Source organism: Gymnogyps californianus, chromosome 29, assembly GCF_018139145.2.
Source record: "Gymnogyps californianus isolate 813 chromosome 29, ASM1813914v2, whole genome shotgun sequence".
NCBI lineage: Eukaryota > Metazoa > Chordata > Aves > Accipitriformes > Cathartidae > Gymnogyps > Gymnogyps californianus.
The window spans coordinates 665,745-682,215 of record NC_059499.1 but is presented as its reverse complement, the minus strand read 5'-3'; the positions used below and the strand labels follow the sequence as shown (position 1 = coordinate 682,215).

General features: G+C 62.6%; 3 protein-coding genes across 4 annotated transcripts; all 3 read left to right on the top strand.

The window, feature by feature from the left end:
- The first annotated feature begins 624 nt into the window (after positions 1-624).
- Positions 625-2,371, top strand: LAMTOR2 (late endosomal/lysosomal adaptor, MAPK and MTOR activator 2). Of its 2 annotated transcripts, XM_050912372.1 has the most exons (4): positions 625-711; positions 1,612-1,774; positions 1,908-1,997; positions 2,248-2,371. In XM_050912372.1, the coding sequence occupies exons 1-4, from the start codon at positions 644-646 to the stop codon at positions 2,302-2,304; spliced, it is 378 nt and encodes a 125-aa protein (XP_050768329.1). In that variant the 5' UTR covers positions 625-643; the 3' UTR covers positions 2,305-2,371. The 2 variants fall into 2 exon arrangements, with proteins under 2 accessions (XP_050768329.1, XP_050768330.1); XM_050912373.1 differs by lacking the exon at positions 1,908-1,997.
- An 898-nt stretch (positions 2,372-3,269) lies between these two features.
- On the top strand, positions 3,270-6,111 carry RAB25 (RAB25, member RAS oncogene family). The gene is made up of 5 exons (XM_050912299.1): positions 3,270-3,315; positions 4,434-4,629; positions 4,763-4,956; positions 5,118-5,198; positions 5,981-6,111. Exons 1-5 carry the CDS (start codon positions 3,276-3,278, stop codon positions 6,109-6,111), a joined length of 642 nt encoding a protein of 213 aa, XP_050768256.1. The 5' UTR covers positions 3,270-3,275.
- Positions 6,112-7,569: 1,458 nt separating this feature from the next.
- LOC127026889 (ras-related protein Rab-11A-like) lies at positions 7,570-13,171 on the top strand. Its single transcript, XM_050912184.1, has 5 exons — positions 7,570-7,609; positions 11,474-11,669; positions 11,745-11,938; positions 12,025-12,105; positions 12,343-13,171. Exons 1-5 carry the CDS (start codon positions 7,570-7,572, stop codon positions 12,480-12,482), a joined length of 651 nt encoding a protein of 216 aa, XP_050768141.1. The 3' UTR covers positions 12,483-13,171.
- The last annotated feature ends 3,300 nt before the right edge of the window (positions 13,172-16,471 follow it).

Sequence of the window (16,471 nt, the reverse complement as noted above, 5' to 3'; positions counted from 1 at the left end):
TCTAGCCTGGATCCCCTCATCAGCCGGATCCATCCTGCACCCCCCCTCATTAGCTGGATCCATGTTGCACCCCCCTTATTAGCTGGCTGCAGCCTGGATCCCCTTGGTTAGCTGGATCTGTCCTGCACCCACCCCCTTACCCAGGTCCACCATGCGGACCCCCTCCCTTTGCTAAAGCCGCTCGAACGGGTCCCTTTTTGCCAGGCACCCCAGTGGGGGCCGGACCCCCCCACTTCGTTTGGGCTCGTTGTGGGGAACAAGCCTCCTGCCGCCATGCTGTGGCCTTTTTGCCGGGACTGATCCAGACCCGGGCACACAGAGCCGGGTGACAACAGCAGTGCTTGGCCAGCCGAGGGGTAGAGTTTGGGGGTGTCCGGCTGATCCTGGCACCCCCCCGGCTGGGCTTTCCTTCACCTTGCACCTCTCGGGTGGCTGGACCTTGCCGCATCCCGAGCTGGGTGCTGGGGCAGCACCCTGGGGTGGCCGTGGGGGACAGGCCACCCGTAGCAGGACGCATGGCGTCCCTGGGAGAGGGACTACAAGTCCCAGCGTGCTCCGGGCTGATCATGGCCCTCGCTGACGGAGGAGGCCTGCTCCATCCTTCCCCGCCATCGCAGGGCGAGGAGCGGGACGGCCCGCAGCCATGCTGCGCCCCAAAGCCCTGACGCAGGTGCTGAGCCAGGCCAACACCGGCGGGGTCCAGAGCACCCTGTGAGTAGGGGTCGGGAGCTGGGGGCGAGGGGTGGCATCCCCCACCCGTGCGCTGGGGACCGCAGGGCCCGCTGGCACGCTCCCGCTCGGCGCAGGGTAATACTGCGAGGAAATGCTTTCTTCCCCCTGTCCTGGAAATGCCCCCCCGCCCTCGGGGGTGAGGTGCCCTGCAAGGGGCATGCATGGTGCTGGGGCCATGCACAGTGCACGATGCACGGTGCTGGGGCTGTGCACGGTGCTGGGGCTGTGCACGGTGCATGATGCACGGTGCTGGGGCTGTGCACAGTGCTGGGGCTGTGCACAGTGCGCGATGCACGGTGCTGGGGCTGTGCACGGTGCTGGGGCTGTGCACGGTGCATGGTGCTGGGGCTGTGCACGGTGCATGGTGCTGGGGCTGTGCACGGTGCATGGTGCTGGGGCTGTGCACGGTGCGTGATGCACGGTGCTGGGGCTGTGCACGGTGCATGGTGCTGGGGCTGTGCATGGTGCCAGGACCGTGCCCAGTGCCCGGTGCCGGGGACATTCACAGTGCCAGGACCACGCGCTGTGCACAGTACACGGTGCACAGTGCCGGAGCTGTGCATGGTGCCAGGGCCATGCACGGTGCTTGCCCGCCAGGCTCGTGCCCGGTCTGCGGCAGGTCCCGCTGCTGCAACAGACACAGCCACCGCAGACCCATGCTGCCCTGCTCCGGACTGGGGCCACCCCAGAGCTTCCTGGCTTTGAAGCCCCCCACCCCCTGCCAAAATCCCCTGCAAACCTGGGGTGTCCTGGGAGCAGTGCTGGGTGGGGAACTGGGCTGGGAGGAGTTTGCTCTGCCCCCCAGCACTGCAATGGGGTCTGGTGCCCCACTGGGTTTAGAGGCACCAATTCGCCCCCCCCCCCCCATCTCATTTCCAGGCTCCTGAACAACGAGGGGTCCTTGCTCGCCTACTCGGGCTACGGGGACACTGATGCCAGGGTCACCGCGGCCATCGCCAGCAACATCTGGGTGGCCTACGACAAGAACGGGCACCAGGCGTTCAATGAGGACAACCTCAAATTCATCCTCATGGACTGCATGGTACGTGGGGCTGGGGACTGCCCTCCCCTCCCTGGGGACCCGGGCACTGCTGTGGCTCTGGGGGTCCCCTGGGACCCTGCCGGCAGTCCCTGCCAAGCCAGGGGTGCGACGGGTGCTGTTTCTCCCTGGGCAGGAGGGGCGAGTGGCCATCACGCGGGTGGCAAACCTGCTGCTCTGCATGTACGCGAAGGAGACGGTTGGATTTGGGATGCTGAAGGCCAAGGTAATGCTGGTGGGGAGGGGGCCGGGGGGGGAGGGGGCCGCAGGGCTGCGTCCCCTCTGTGGGGTAGGAAAGAGCTGTTGAGGAGGATGAGGATGGGAGTGGTGGAGGAAGCTGCCGTGTCCGCCCAGGCACTGCACCACACCTTTTTAAGGCTCTAAAATGAAATAGAAATTAAAGTAAGGACGCGGGCGGTGTGCGCGCAGGTTGCAAAATCCACCTCGGCGCCGCTCACGCCGCTCTCCGCTCGCAGGCGCAGGCGCTGGTCCAGTACCTGGAGGAGCCGCTCACGCAGGTGGCCGCATCCTGAGCGCGGGAGCGGAGGGGCTCGGAGGTGCCGCCGTGCAGAAGCCGTTTGCTTCGACGCCATCACCGGAGTGGGTGGGTGGGTGGGGGGGTGAGCGGCCCCGTGGGCATCCTGGAGCTTGGTCCTGCTTTGGTGTGGCCTTTAAAAATAAGGCGGGGGGAGCAAAAAAGCAGGGGGGGAATAAAAGTGTGTCTGATGCTTGCGTCTTTTTCTGTCTCTTGCGAATAAAAGCTGGGGGGGGTAACGCACGCCCGGCTGGGCTGGGGGGTGCCCCGGGCAGTGCTTTGGGGCTGCCCGTAGCTCTGCGATGGGCCGTTGCCCTGGGGAAAAACAGGGCAGGGGCTGCGAGGGGCTCGTGTCAAGGGGGAGCGGGTACAACGGAGCCGAACCCGGCTGCATTGGGGTAGTGGGGGGCGGCGGGGGCTCCTTCCCTTCCCCAGTTTCCCCGGCTTTCACACGATGGCAGCAGAGGCGAGGAAACGCGTTCACACCCGGTTGGAGCCAGGCTGAGCTTGGGGGCTCCGCTTCTGGCCTGGCTGCCCGTTCTTGCCCACGCTGCCCCTTGCCCGCTGCCCCAGCCTGCCCCGCGCTGCAGCCTGCGCCGGCCTCAGCAGCCAGGATCAGGCCCCAGCTCCTCCTCCGGCTGCCCCGTGACGGTCCCAGGGGTGACACTACCTGCCCAACCTGCGCTGCGACACCCAGTCCCACCCCTTGAGTCAACCGGCCGTGCTGCACCGCCAAGCCGGCCGGCCTTGCCGTCGTTCCCCCAGACCCTACTCGCTCCCCCAGACCCTACTCGCTCCTCCGGACCCTGCTCGTTCCTCGACGGAGAGGAAACTTTGACCCCTCCATCTCCTCCCTCGGTGCCTCTCGGAGCCCGGCCCGCCCTGCACCGTCTGCTCGAGGCTTTGCAGCGAGAAGGAGGAAACCAAGCGGCGGCAGCCCTGGCGAGGGCGGGCGGCAGCCGGGACGACATGGGCAGCGCCGAGGAGGATTATAACTTTGTCTTCAAGGGTGAGTCCTGGGCTGGATGCAAACCCCTCTCCCCAAAAGGGATGGAGTAGGAGGCTAGGGGCTGCAGGGAGGGAATTGGGGTGCCTTCCCCCCCAGGGCTGCTGTGTCCCGAACTGGGATGTTGCTGACCATCCCTGCAGCTCTGATGTGTGCCGGGAGCTGTGAAGGGTCAGGGAATCAGGAAGCAGGCACCGGCCTCGGCCGCGTCCCCGGCTGACGGCAGCGAGGTCAGGGCTGGCAAACGGCACCAGGGTCCACAGAGGCACGGGGAGACCCATGCCCACCCCAAGGCTGCACGCGTGGGACGCCGGGCGAATTGCTGGCACACGGTGGGGGCTGAGACGGCTGGGGCTGGGCGTGTGAGACATAAATGCTGTGCAAGCCCATTAACCCCCGAGAACAGCGCGCATTTAAAAGTCCTTCTGCTGCAGTGACCTGGGTGGTGGCGGCACATGCAGAGGACACGGGGTCAAACCTGGGCTGGAGAAACAGGGGCACGGCCTCATGCCCCCCCAGCTTGAGCTCCTTCCACAGGCACAGGGCCCCGGCGTCCTGCATCTCTGCCGGGTGCTACTGGCTGGACCCCGCTGGACCTCGGTGCTCCCCTTGGGCAAGCAGAGATGAACAGGCTCCGGTGTGCTGCCAGTCCTGGGTGCCCACCGCAGCAGGGTGACCTGGGACTTGCCAGCGTCCTTGCCCTGCTCCTGCTGCCCAGAGCCTGGTAGCCGTGACCCCCCCCCCAAACAGCGCTGGGGCCACGCCAGCAGACGGGGAGCACGGCTGGGCTGAGCCGAGGCGGCTCAGCCACGCTCGAGGGGCTGAGAGCTCACGATGCAGGGACGGGACCCCCGTTTGCTGAAGGAGTGACCGTGCCGAGTGTTATACCCACATGCCTGCCCGGCCTCCGTGCCCAGGTCCGGGGTCATCAGGCAATGAGGGATGGCCATGCGCTCTGTGCCGGCAGCTGGGGCGGTCCGGCTGCCACACTGCCAAGGCAACGAGGTGCTGGCTGGTCCGGCTCAGGTCAGAACGGGTTATTTGAATTACTGTGAAGTGTCCTGGAGCAGCCCTCTCCCCTCCTCGACAGCTCCAGTGGGTTTTCTCCCTTCCTTCCACAGTTGTCCTGATCGGGGAGTCCGGGGTGGGCAAAACCAACCTGCTCTCCCGCTTCACCCGCAACGAGTTCAACCACGACAGCCGCACCACCATTGGCGTGGAGTTCTCCACCCGCACCATCCTGGTGGGAGATGCCGCGGTGAAGGCTCAGATCTGGGACACGGCCGGGCTGGAGCGGTACCGCGCCATCACCTCTGCGTAAGGATGGGATGCCCGAAATCAGGGCTTCCCCCGGTACCTGGGTGGTGATGTCCTCGTTAGTTGAGTCCCACGGGTGAGGATGCTGTGGGGGGTGTCCAGAGCGTGGGGTGATGATGGGGTTCTCCTGTAGGTATTACCGAGGGGCCGTGGGTGCCCTGGTCGTCTTTGACATCACCAAGCACCAGACGTACAATGTGGTGGACCGCTGGCTGAAGGAGCTGTACGACCACGCCGAGGCCAGCATCGTCGTCATGCTGGTGGGGAACAAGACCGACCTCGCGCAGGCTCGGGAGGTGCCCATGGAGGAGGCGAAAATGTTTGCAGGTACGGGCTGGCACCCTGCCACGGGGCTGGGGGCTTGCGAACCTCCCTGAGAGCAGGGACCCGCACCAATGCGGGCACCCGAACATCTCTAAAGGGGCTCAGAAACGGAGCCATGCTGTCACCGGGGTCTGCATTGTCTCAGGGGGCTCCTCTCATTGCAGACAACAATGGGCTGCTGTTTGTTGAGACCTCAGCGCTGGACTCCACCAACGTTGAGCAAGCGTTCGAGACCATCCTGAAGGGTACATGCACCGGCGCCGTGCTGCAGCGGGGTCCCGGGGACCGGGGTATCACGGGGTCCCTTACTGGGGATGCAGGGCTGGGCAGAGGACACGCAGCGTATCTTCTCTGCCCTGCTCCACATGAGCTCTTTGGGGCTGGTTTCGGTGTTGTCTTTCTGGCTGGTTTGGTTTCCGGCCTTTGGTGCTGGGCGTTTCACTCTCCGCACCCCATGGCTTTGTTCATATGGCCCCTGGGCGTCCCCAAAGCCCCGGGGGCTCCTTCTCCCCCTGTAATCCCCGGTCTCCCTTCCTGTTGTCCTGGGCTCCTGACTCAATGTCTCCAGCACCCTGCTGAACCAGCCGTGGGGACCTGGGGGGACGAGGATGGAGAGAGGTGATGCTCAGCCAGGAGCACCTCTCCAGGAACGGCAGCCAGCAGCACCGCGGCAGGAGCGCGGCGAGGTGTGCCATGCTGTGCGGTGCTGTATAGTGCCGAGCCAGCCTGGCCCGGCGAGCTGCCAGCCTCGGCACGGGGTGAAGCACTAATCCCAGGTTGGGCAAGAGGAAATTGCCTAAGCGCAGGGTGTTCCCTGGGCACCGCAGGGATGCAACGTGGGGGAGCTGCTCCCTTGTCACCCCTCAACTCATCCCCTCTGCTGTGCAAAGGGGAAGGAGAGCCACCGACGTGCCAAGCAGTGGGCCAGAGGGCGAGCAACGGGGGCTGCAGGCTCGAAGCTGTCCCTGCTTCCCCGGGGGGGCCCTTGGCTGACACACAGACCCCCCCGGCACCTCTTGTTTTGCAGAGATCTTCCACAAAGTGCAGCAGCAGAAGCAGAGGAGCAGCCAAAGCAACACGGTGTCGCTTGCCAGCGAGAGCCCGGAGAGCACGGCCCCGGGACAGACAGAGAAGCGCCCGTGCTGTGTGGCCCTCTGAGCTGGCCGGGCACCCCGGGAAGCCCCCGGGGACCCCCGCAGCCCCGGGACACGCCAGTGGCATAGAGCTGGGTCTGCCTCTGTGCAGACTCCTCTGGCCACCGGCACAAGCTGGTGTCACCCAGCCTGCGGTGCCACCCCCGTCCTGGCGCAGTGGGGACCAGCAGCCCGGTCAGCAGCCAAATTCTGCCATAAACGGTGAGAAGCACCAGTGCCGGGAGCTCTTCTCTGTCTGCTTCGTTTTTGCCGGGCCCTGATTAGCATCACCACCGTCACGCACAGACCTCCCAGCCCCTCCGGACCTGCGGTGCAGAAGACTGGGATACCCCCGAGGCACCGCTGGGGAAGGAGCCAGGAGGTTCTGGCCAGGATCGTGCCAGTGATGGGAGCCTCTCCGATTGCGTCTGGCCCTGGCGTTGCTCCCATGGAGCCACCCTGTGCCACGCGCTGGGGAGGCGGCTGTCCCCACAGGTCTCCGTCCCCATCAGGGACTGCTCTGGGGTCGTCCCAAGGCCTAAGGAGCAAAGCGGCAGCGCTCAGCCCTTGGCACACCTCTGTCCCCATCCCAGACATGCGACAAGAGTGACGGCAGGACCTAGCGAAGGTCCCTCCTGTCTGCGCGGCGGGACGGGGCTCGGTGCAGAACCTGGTGCCAAGGGGCCCGGGAGCAGCTCCGTGTCCAGCGCAATGGTGACGCAATCATTAAAGGACTTCCAAAATGCAGGTTTGCTGAGCTGGAATTCCTGCGTGTTTGTGGTCCCATCCCCTGGTCCCCACCTCCATGACACGCCGGAGATCGTGGCCACCCAAGCAGCCAAGCCCGATGCCGTGGTCGCCCTGCGCTCCCTCCCCACACAGCCTTTCCCAGTCCACATCCCCACACCCTTGATGGTTTATAGGGAATGCCTGGCAGTTTATCAGTCCAAACCGTGACTTGGCCTCAGCCAGTTATCCGAAACCCCTCAGAAATGGGAGAATTGCTGCTGGATTCTCCGTATCTTCCTCTAGTTCGGGGCGCTCGCTTTCCCTTTGCACCGTGCAAGACATGTCGGCCCGGCTCCCATTTCGCATCCGTGGTTCTGCACGGAGAGCGTGGCCACGACTGTCCCCATCGGTGGCACGCGGGCAGGCGGTGGTGGCCTTTCCCTGCTGCCGTGCAGCGCTTTGCGTGAGGACGCCCCGATGCAACGCAGCCCCGAGCCCTCGGGGAAGCACGGCGGTGCTGAGCGGGGAGCAGAGCCCTCGCCCGGGGGAGCAGCCGCATACCTGCCTCCCCTCCCCTTACCTGGCCCAGGTGAGCACACCTGAGCGGTGACGGGCAGCCCCGGCCACCAATGGGTGCGGAGGAGGAAGGGCTGTGGCCACCAATGGGTGCGCAGGGAACAGCCCCTGCCAGGGCTGGATAAGGCCCGGAAATCCCAGTTGGCCCAGTGGGAGTGGGGTTGTGGTGCTGGGCGAGATGCGGGGCAAGGATGATGAGTACGACTACCTCTTCAAAGGTGGGTCTCCTGCCCTTGCCTGTGCTGCTCTGGCCATGCCTGCAATGAGCTGTGCTCGGTCTCAGCCTGCTGTGGGTGGTGCTATCTCCATGCCGGATGGAGCTGGAAGCTGGGACTTTGGCTTGTACTGGGATATAACACACCGCTCCCAGTGCTGGGGACCTGGGGGGGGGGGGGGAGGCTTGTTGGGGTGCTCCCCTGTGCTGGGCAGAGGGGTGGTGGGTGTCAGTGGTGCTGGGGCCTCACGGTGGAGGCTGAAATGCTGCCGTGGTCCGAGGGCTTGCATAGAGCTGGTCTGTGGCTCCTGGGTGTGGGTGGCTCGTTGTGGTCCCAGTGCTAATTAAAGCAGCTCGTTACTGCTGCTGGAGGAGTCTGGAGCCCTCGTGGGGGTGCAGCATCCAGGGGAGGGGTGGCTGTGCCCGTGGTGGGGTGCCGGTCCCTGGGGACAGGCAGAGGAGGCAGGGGCGGTGGGGAAAGCTGGTCTGTGTAGCACTGCGGGTGCTGTGCCGGCCTCTGAGCAAGTTTGGGGTGCTCTCCTCTGTGTGGCTGGGGTGGGAGGAGCAGTTCTGGGGGCTGAGTGAGCAATCCCAAGGGGAAAAGCTGTGCTGCTCGCCCGGCTGCAGTGAAGGGAAAGGATCCAGGGCTCCGGGGTTGTCCTTCCCGGCGCTGGTGGCAGTGTGACCTCTCTGGTGTGCAAGGGGGGGATGGGGATGGGCCCTTGGAGGTGCACCGTTGGTTTTCCTGGCTGTAGGAGCCCAGTACCCCCATGGAGCATCCCCATCCGAGCCGCCGTTCCCTCCGCACGCCAGGTTTCCCCGCCGTTCGCAGCTCTCCCCTTGCGCAGGCCGCCAGTGCCGTGGCTGGAGCGGGTGCTGGGGGAAGCCAGGGGACAGCTTGGCAACGTCACAACCTCCCGAGCAATAAAAGCCGAGGAGTGAGATCACCCGGCGGCCGGCCATGAGTCAGCCTCCCCGTGCAGCCCTGCCCGAAAGGCCCCGAGTAATTCCAGCCACCGACACGACGGTAGCCCCTGGCTCCTCGCACACCTCCCCTGGCCCCTGCCCAGGAAAATCCTCCTCTCTGGAGTTATTCTGGGACCCGGCGAGGGGGAAACTCTGATGCAGCCGGAGCTGGGTCATGCTTCGGAGCGAGGCGCCTGGGCAGGAGCTCCTCTGGCTGATGTGTCCTTTGCTTCTCGCCCAGCATTGCGCCAGCAGCGTGGCTCTGAGATGGCCCCGGCGCGTTGTCCTCCTGTGGTGCCCGTCCCTTCCCTGTGATCCTACAGGAGCCGGGGCTGAGAGCAGCTCGGCACCGGGCTCTGCATTCCCCTCCTCGGTCTCGTGGTGATCTCTGGAGTCCTTAAAAAAAAATAAGAAAACTCAGTTTTGATTGCAAGGTCTGCTCATCCCTCCTGAAGTAGGAGGAAAGTCCAAGGGAGATGCAAGGTTAGGGGCACAGAGCTGGGCCAGCACTCTCCGGGGTTAGATGCTTGCGAGACCAGCTTCTCCCCCTGAGAAATGGGAGATGGTCACCACTCGAAGCAGCGTTATCCTGATTTCCACTGAGATGGAAGCATCGGCTGCCTTCTCCTGTTGCAAAGCACGATGCAAACTCCAGCTGTGCTCACGGGAAGGCCCTCGATGCTGCTGGAGGGGCTCGGGATAGATGAGAAACGGCCCTGGGCATGGCTGCTCCTTGGACCCTTCCTCAGGCTCCCTGTGCGGAGCTCCAGGCTGTTTCCATCCTCACCTCTGGGGTGGGATGTGATGTGTCGAGGATGTTTCACCGGTGCTCACAGGATGCGTGCTCTCTGCTTTAAACAGCTCATGCTGCGTGTTCAGAGGCAGCGAGGACCGAGTGCGTCAAATGCCTTTTGTGTGCGTGGGGTGGAGGATGCTGCTCGAGTCCCTCTCGTCCTTCAGGCTCAGGGGGATGGGGCTGAGCATGTACCCCCTCTCCATCGAGGTGTCCGGAGGCTGCTGGATCCCTGCCCCATCCAACCCCCTCCCCGCATCCCGGTGTGATGCAAAGCTCGCAGGAGCGCGAGGAGCGTGCCGTGGCCATGGGGGGCTGTGCAAGGTCAGCGTGTGCCCGGCACGGGCCGGCTCTGCTCCTTCCTCCCTCCCCCAGCCTGGTTTCCTAAGGCTTTCCCATACCAATACTTTTTTTTGCTGGCTGCAGGGGTGACGCAGCACGGCACACTCGGGCCTCAGTTTCCCCTGGCTGTACTTAGTCCTGTCTCCGGGTAGCCAGGGCTCTTGCAGGCATCAGATGCGCTGCCCTCCTGTCCCCGGGCCACGGAGGTGCTTGGGGCCAGAGAAAGCAGGAGCACGGCACCGCCGGGATAGGGGACGCGGCGGTTGAGCCAGGGGAAGTAGCAACTTCCCGTTGATTAAACGCCAAGCCCAGATCAAAGTGGCAAGGCTCAGTAAGCGTTAACGAACCTGGCTCACCACTGGCCTGCATTTTTTTCTACCGGTTAGTCCAGGATAGTCCAGACTGTCATGGTCCTCCCGAGCCTCCACGTAGGACGCAGAGGCTTTCAGCGCTGCATGGAGGAGCCACCCTTCCCTCTGTTGCCGGCCGCCCTGACACGGCGGTTGCCAGCGAGGCTCCGGTGCCTTCCAGCTGCCCTCGGTGATCACAGGGAGCTGCTCCACATGCTTTTGGGCTTCATGGAGCAACACTATTTGCTGGCTGCCCTGCAACAAGGGTTTTGGCAAGGGAGCGGCTACGTTGTTGGAAGCTTTGCATCCCAGCCCGTGCAAGGGAGCCAAGTCCCTATGAGCTGGAGCTGATGGGGAAGGGGTTATCCAGGACACGGAGCAACATCCTTGGAGGATGGTGGCTGCTGAGCCTTGAATGAGTGTAGATGGGCCTTGCTGCAAACCCCAGGCAAATCCTGCAGCGTGCTTTGTGGCCCCGGTGACGAGTGCGGCGGTGTGGCGTAGCCGGTGGTCCCTTGCTGGTGTTGCTACTCCGGCGTTCTCCCCAGCGTGGTCACTGGATGGTTGTGATCTCAGCCCTGCTGTTGGGGAGAAGCGTCCCCCAAGCTTGGTCCCACGAGGGTGGGTGAAGTGAAGCGGGCTGCGTTTGAGTGGGCTGCACCTAGAGAATGAACAGAATCAGCAGCGGGGGAATTAACCGGGGGGGGGGTGAATCAAAACCTGTTGAGTCATAAACTCAACAAACTTGATAGGGGAGCCGCGTGATAAAGCTTCCCCAGAGCCTGTTACACCAGGTTTTACAGGAACCAGCCAGATCTGGGACAGGCAGAAAATGCACTTAACTAACCCACACCCAGGGACTTCCCGGCTCATGGGCTGGACCAGTAGCAGCGGAGGAGGAGGAGGAAGATGCTTCCTTTAAGACCAAGTCTTTAAGTCCTCTTGTGTGCCCTCTGGGTTGGAGCTTGGACTGGGAATAGGAGACCCAGTTCTGCCTGGCCTCTCTGGCCTGGCTGTCTCCGCACAGGTCCTGGCTCTGGTTTTCTGCCTGTTTTGTGTACGTAGGTGCATGTGGTGCCTTCCCGTCCCCGGTGCTGGGAAGGAAACTCCTGGCAGCTTCCAGGCGATGGCAGGAATTTTCTTGAGGGGTATTTACAGGTAGCTGCGGTGCCGCCGGGACGAGTGGAGGCTGCTGGTCCCGCTCCCCGAGCGCAGCAGTTGCAGCTCCCTCACCCAGCGGCTTCTCCCTGGATGAAATGGAGGTGGGGGTATCTGGGGTGGGGGCAGATGGGAAGATCCCCCATCCCTGCCAGGCTGGGCTGTGGGATTTGCTGGGATGGTCGGCATTGCAGGATACAAATGTCTTTGCTGGGTGTCCGGGGCGAGGGGGCTGACACTGTGCTTGTGCCCCCCCCAGTTGTGCTCATCGGGGACTCTGGGGTGGGGAAGAGCAACCTGCTCTCACGCTTCACCCGCAACGAGTTCAACCTGGAGAGCAAGAGCACCATCGGGGTGGAGTTTGCCACAAGGAGCATCCAGGTGGACAACAAGACCGTGAAGGCTCAGATCTGGGACACGGCCGGGCAGGAGCGGTACCGGGCCATCACCTCAGCGTGAGTTTCTTTGCTCCCCACCCGTGTCCCTCACCCGGGGCCCTGCTGTGACCCTGTCCCCTCGCTGTCCCCCAGGTACTACCGGGGGGCGGTGGGAGCTCTGCTCGTCTACGACATCGCCAAGTACCTGACGTACGAGAACGCCGAGCGCTGGCTGAAGGAGCTGCAGGACCACGCTGATGCCAACATCGTCATCATGCTGGTGGGCAACAAGAGCGACCTGCGGCACCTGCGGGCCGTGCCCACCGATGAGGCCAGGAGCTTTGCAGGTATCTCCCCCATCCTGCCCTGTCCCGGCCCATCCCAGGCGGCTGTAGCTCATGGCACCCACCGGAGCTTGCCCTTGTTTTCGCAGAGAAGAACGGGCTGTCCTTCCTTGAGACGTCTGCTTTGGACTCCACCAACGTGGAGACGGCTTTCCACAACATCCTCTCGGGTAAGGGGCAACCAGGAAAGCGGTGGGTGGAGATGGTTTCGGACATTGTGTCCTCCCAGGACCCTGCCGGGGACCCTGGCTGTACGTTCTGGGGTGGGATCCTGCTCCCCTGGACTGGGAGATGTGGGCACTTGCACCCCTTGAGCTGTGTGTTTTGGGAGGGGGCAGGTCCCCCACTGAAATATATACTTAAAGAATTTTTTTTTTTTTTTCCTTCTCTTCTTTCTCTGCTGGCAGAGATCTACCGCATCGTGTCACAGAGGCAGATCACCGGGCAGCCGGAGTCGGAGTTCGGCCCCACCACGACCATCGAGCCCATCCGGGTGCTGCCCACGCAGCAGGAGGGCAGGCAGGCGCCCTGCTGCCAGAACATCTGAGCCCTCTGGGGTGCCCCCACCCTGACACCCCCCCACCACCACCCCCCAGCACATGGTGGCATCATGTTTCTCACCCTCTACCTCTGCTTGCTGCAGCCCCCCAGAACAGGGTGGGCTGGTGGCTGCTTCTGCATGGCTGCTCTTGTGTGCACCATCATGCTGCCTGCGTGCTGCTCTCCCTGTGTTTTTATGTAGGACCTACACAAATAGGGGGGAAAAAGCATCAGGGTCTCTCCCCGTGGTTTGGGACATGCCATCCCCTCGTGTCCCTGCTTCCTCTAGCCCTGAAGGCACAGTCACCGGGTGACTCAGGGTGGCACATAACAAGCCCAAACATCGTGACTCCCTTGTTGGGCGCCACATTTTTGCAGCACCCCTGGGTGCAGCCCTTCAGGGTGGGGTGCGGAGGGGGACACTGGGTGCACCCTTCTCTTGCCTGGTGAAGCAAGCAGCGACACAGCTGGTTACACCCAGCCCTGCCACTTCAACACCGAGGGCTGGGTGTGCCTCTGGGTGCTGCTGGGGCAGCTGTGGGACACCCCAGTGTGGGGTGCAGGGGGTGACTCCCTACTCATGCCTGGAAGCACCCTGTTTTTCATGCTGTGAGCCCCTTGAGGCGTGCCTGCGGCACAGCCCAGCAAAGGGAAAAGCTGCATCTCTTCCACTGCTGCCCTGGCCCAGGGGGACTGGAGCAGGGACCTGGGGGGGGGGCATGTCCTTTTGGGGGAGCCCTGAGGAGGGGACAAGGGGGTCCCGGGGCTTTGATGGGGTGAGGGCAGGGATGGGGTGCTGAGGGTGGGCACCTCGTCCCTCCGCACACCTCTCTGCGTGGTGGCCGGTGCCAGCGCATGGGGACCCCTCGGCTCTGGGCTGCGAGGAGCTTCCCGCGTGACTTGAACCTGCTCCACTCGAGTCTTTTGTCACTCGTGGCTGGGGGCCGGTGGCAGCGTGGCCGGGCCTGGGGCCATGGCTGCCACTAGATGGAGCGTCTGCTGCACCGGCAGCGGCCCCCCCTCCCCGGCCTGGGGGGGCAGCGGGTACCTCCCAGCGTGGGCACGGCCCAAGGGGCTGGGGCAGACTGGGCTGAGCCCAGTGCCGCTGGCAGGGGGTGATTGGCAGGTGTCAATCATGAGGGATGCAGGCGCTGCGGTGACCTTCCTGGGGGAGAGCCTGTCCCCGTTAACCCCAGTGCTGGGAGCGTGTCCCCCATCACAACCTGGGGGCTTTAGGGGGGGGTTCTCTGTCTCTGCATGGCTGCCCCTGCTCACCCCATCTCACTTGGCTGCGCCGGCAGGATTTGTGCCAGGGTCTTGCCTTGGGGTGCGATTTATCAATGAAACAGGAATTTGGGCAAAATCCCCAAATAAAGTTGCTGCTGGAGGCTCTTTCTCTCTCTGCCAGGGTCCTTCCTTGAGGCCAGGAACTGTGCCAGCTCCGGCCCCACACCTCTGCCCGCTTGAGTGCGGAGCAGCCGGGCAGCATCCCCACGCGATGAAGGGCGTGAGAGGCGAGGAGGAGGGGTAGGGAGGAAGGTGTGACCGTAGCCTGGGCAAGGGGGTGTCTTGCTGGGAGGCCGGAGGGGAAAGCTTGAAATTCAGGCTGAGAGGGGCAGGTTGGATCCTGCTGCCACGGCACAGGGGGAGCGCGGGGGGGGGTGCGTGAACCAGGCGCAGAAACGGCTGCGCCGCGTGGGTGCCAGCCCCGTTTGGGTTGAGGATGCCCCTTTTTTTTCCAACCGACAGCGCAGCCACCCCAGCCCTGGCAGCATCTTAACCTTGGCTCGAGCCATCCCGGTGCAGCGTGTCCCCGCACCACGGCACTGCTCGCTCCCAGAGGCAGCCTCATCCCCGAGCTGGCCAGATCCATCCTTGGCTGTACCCTGTTTGCGTCTGACCACGGCTGGTGGCTGTCCCCAGGTGAACGACAGTTATTATCCCACCAGGCCGGACTCTGCCCTGTGCCCACACCAGCTGGGAGAGGCACGGCTCGATGCAGACCAGCCGGAGAGCTGCCAAGCGCCACCGCCTCCCGCATCACCATCTGCCCGCACCGAAACGCGGTGCCAAGAGGTGATGTCAGCCCCGCCGCCGGGAAAGGTGGGTGCGCGGGGGAAGGATGCTGCCCCCGGCGCCGCAAAGGGACGGGGGTTGAGCCAAGCGTCCCTTGGGGCTCGCTGCCGTCAGACGTGCCATCCAGCCAGGCACTGGCACGGACACGCGGGATGATGAGCTCATTTAGGCTCACGGAGACACTTCCAGGCTTGGCAGCTCAGTTTTGTTCCAGGTTTTCCAGCTTTTATATGATTTCTGCTGGAACGAAGGAGCGGGAAGGGTGAAACAAGGCACGGGGTTGCACACAAGGCTCATGGACGTGGCACCTTGCTGCCACCAGGACTGGGAACAGCAGCTGGCGCAGGGCAGCCGATAGTCTTGCAAACGAAACTCCTTGGCTCTAACGAACCCCGAGAAGTGTCGCTAAAGGCATGAGAGATCCATGAGGGGCAGCAGAAGGAGGGGACGGCCCCACGGCCCCCTGAGCTCAGCTCAGCCCGGGGCCCCGTTCCCAACCACCGCTCCCGGACCCCTCCTAAAGCGGGAACAGACAGAAACCAAGAGCAGACACCAAGTTTCTTAAGTAATAATACTTTAATAAAATTAAGTTCTTAATGTAATTTAGCACATTTAATACATTAACCCTTTCCCTTCTTTGTTTTCTACAAGTTGTGCAACATCATTATTTTAATTTTTTATTTTATTTTAATTTTTTTCCTTCTCCCCTTATACTATATGCCTCAAAACTCAGACAACGAGCCTAACTCTACTTCTATGTTCGGTTATATCTCTCTCTCAGGCCTTTATTTTTGCGTAACGCCGGAGAGATGAAAATACCTGGATGGAACATGTGATCGGTTTCCAATAGTAACAATCCCGACTACAGGTTTCCTATGACGTTAAAAGAAAAGAAAAAAAAAAAAAAGCAAACACAACATAATAGGGAATGGACTTTAAATGGAAGGGCCACACAGTCAGGACGGCCAGGCTTAACACCGGGCAACTCTGTGGCTGGCTGGCTCAGCGCGAGGTTGGTAGTACCGTGGAGTAAGACGGTGTGATAGCACCCGGATCCGTGGGAAAGCGGATACACACAAACTTGTACAGCGTGTTCGAGCGAGGACGAGAGAAAGCTAACGTGGTACTGGTCAAGCAAAAGCCATGAAGGGCTGGCGGAGGGCTGCGCTCCCCTGGAAACCGCTGCCGCTGCGTGGGTATCGCCGAGATCGGCTGCTGATGGTCCCCAGTGGCTTGGGTTTCGTTTTAGCTCACGTCTTACATGGGAAATCCCACCGGAGCTGCTTTGCCAGAGTCCCAATGGCAGCAAACTGAAGCCTGGTTCTCTTTGATACCGGGGCAGAGCCAGAGGAAATCCTCTGCAGCCCCAAAGGCTCCCGACCGTGCAGCCGGATGCCCACGGGCTGCTCTGGACATCCCTGGGGATTTCCCTGGCTCGCCTGGGGCTGGGATCAGAGTCAGCTCCGTAGCACGGCAGCGTGAACGGGCTCTGCAGCGGCCATGGCTCGAACAGACCTGCTAGCTGGGGATTCGTCAGCGCTCATGCCCACTGCCTTTCATGTTTGCTTAACACTGCTTTTAACCCAGGAGCAAATCCTCAATTGCAAAACAGGATCTGGCCCCTGATTTTTTTTTTTTTTCCCTTTTTTTACGATTATCTTGAACAGAATTCATAAGGAAAAAGGAAAAAAAAAAAAGTGCTGATCGTTTCACAGACGAGCAAAGCAGCCTGCGACCGTGTCTCTCCATCCCAGCTCCTGGGAGCCGAGAGAAGATCTTTGTGGCCACGAAGTGCTGCTCTGTCTCGCCGCTCCGTTTCTCTGCAAGTTGTTTCAAAAGCATCATCGCAAGACCAGAAAACACATTCTGCCGTCAGCTGCCTGGTAAACTGGTGCCACCGTCGGAGGGTGACTTCATTTT

What these genes read in the sequence shown, in the direction of transcription:
- LOC127026889 (XM_050912184.1), top strand. Translation starts at nt 7,570, where the DNA reads ATGCGGGGCAAGGATGATGAGTACGACTACCTCTTCAAAG. An exon ending in GTACGACTACCTCTTCAAAG is followed by an intron (nt 7,610 to 11,473) that starts GTGGGTCTCCTG and finishes TGCCCCCCCCAG; the next exon opens with TTGTGCTCATCGGGGACTCT. An exon ending in TGAGGCCAGGAGCTTTGCAG is followed by an intron (nt 11,939 to 12,024) that starts GTATCTCCCCCA and finishes TTGTTTTCGCAG; the next exon opens with AGAAGAACGGGCTGTCCTTC.
- LAMTOR2 (XM_050912372.1), top strand. Translation starts at nt 644, where the DNA reads ATGCTGCGCCCCAAAGCCCTGACGCAGGTGCTGAGCCAGGCCAACACC. An exon ending in TCATCCTCATGGACTGCATG is followed by an intron (nt 1,775 to 1,907) that starts GTACGTGGGGCT and finishes CTCCCTGGGCAG; the next exon opens with GAGGGGCGAGTGGCCATCAC. An exon ending in TTGGGATGCTGAAGGCCAAG is followed by an intron (nt 1,998 to 2,247) that starts GTAATGCTGGTG and finishes CTCCGCTCGCAG; the next exon opens with GCGCAGGCGCTGGTCCAGTA.
- RAB25 (XM_050912299.1), top strand. Translation starts at nt 3,276, where the DNA reads ATGGGCAGCGCCGAGGAGGATTATAACTTTGTCTTCAAGG. An exon ending in TACCGCGCCATCACCTCTGC is followed by an intron (nt 4,630 to 4,762) that starts GTAAGGATGGGA and finishes GTTCTCCTGTAG; the next exon opens with GTATTACCGAGGGGCCGTGG. An exon ending in GGAGGCGAAAATGTTTGCAG is followed by an intron (nt 4,957 to 5,117) that starts GTACGGGCTGGC and finishes CTCTCATTGCAG; the next exon opens with ACAACAATGGGCTGCTGTTT.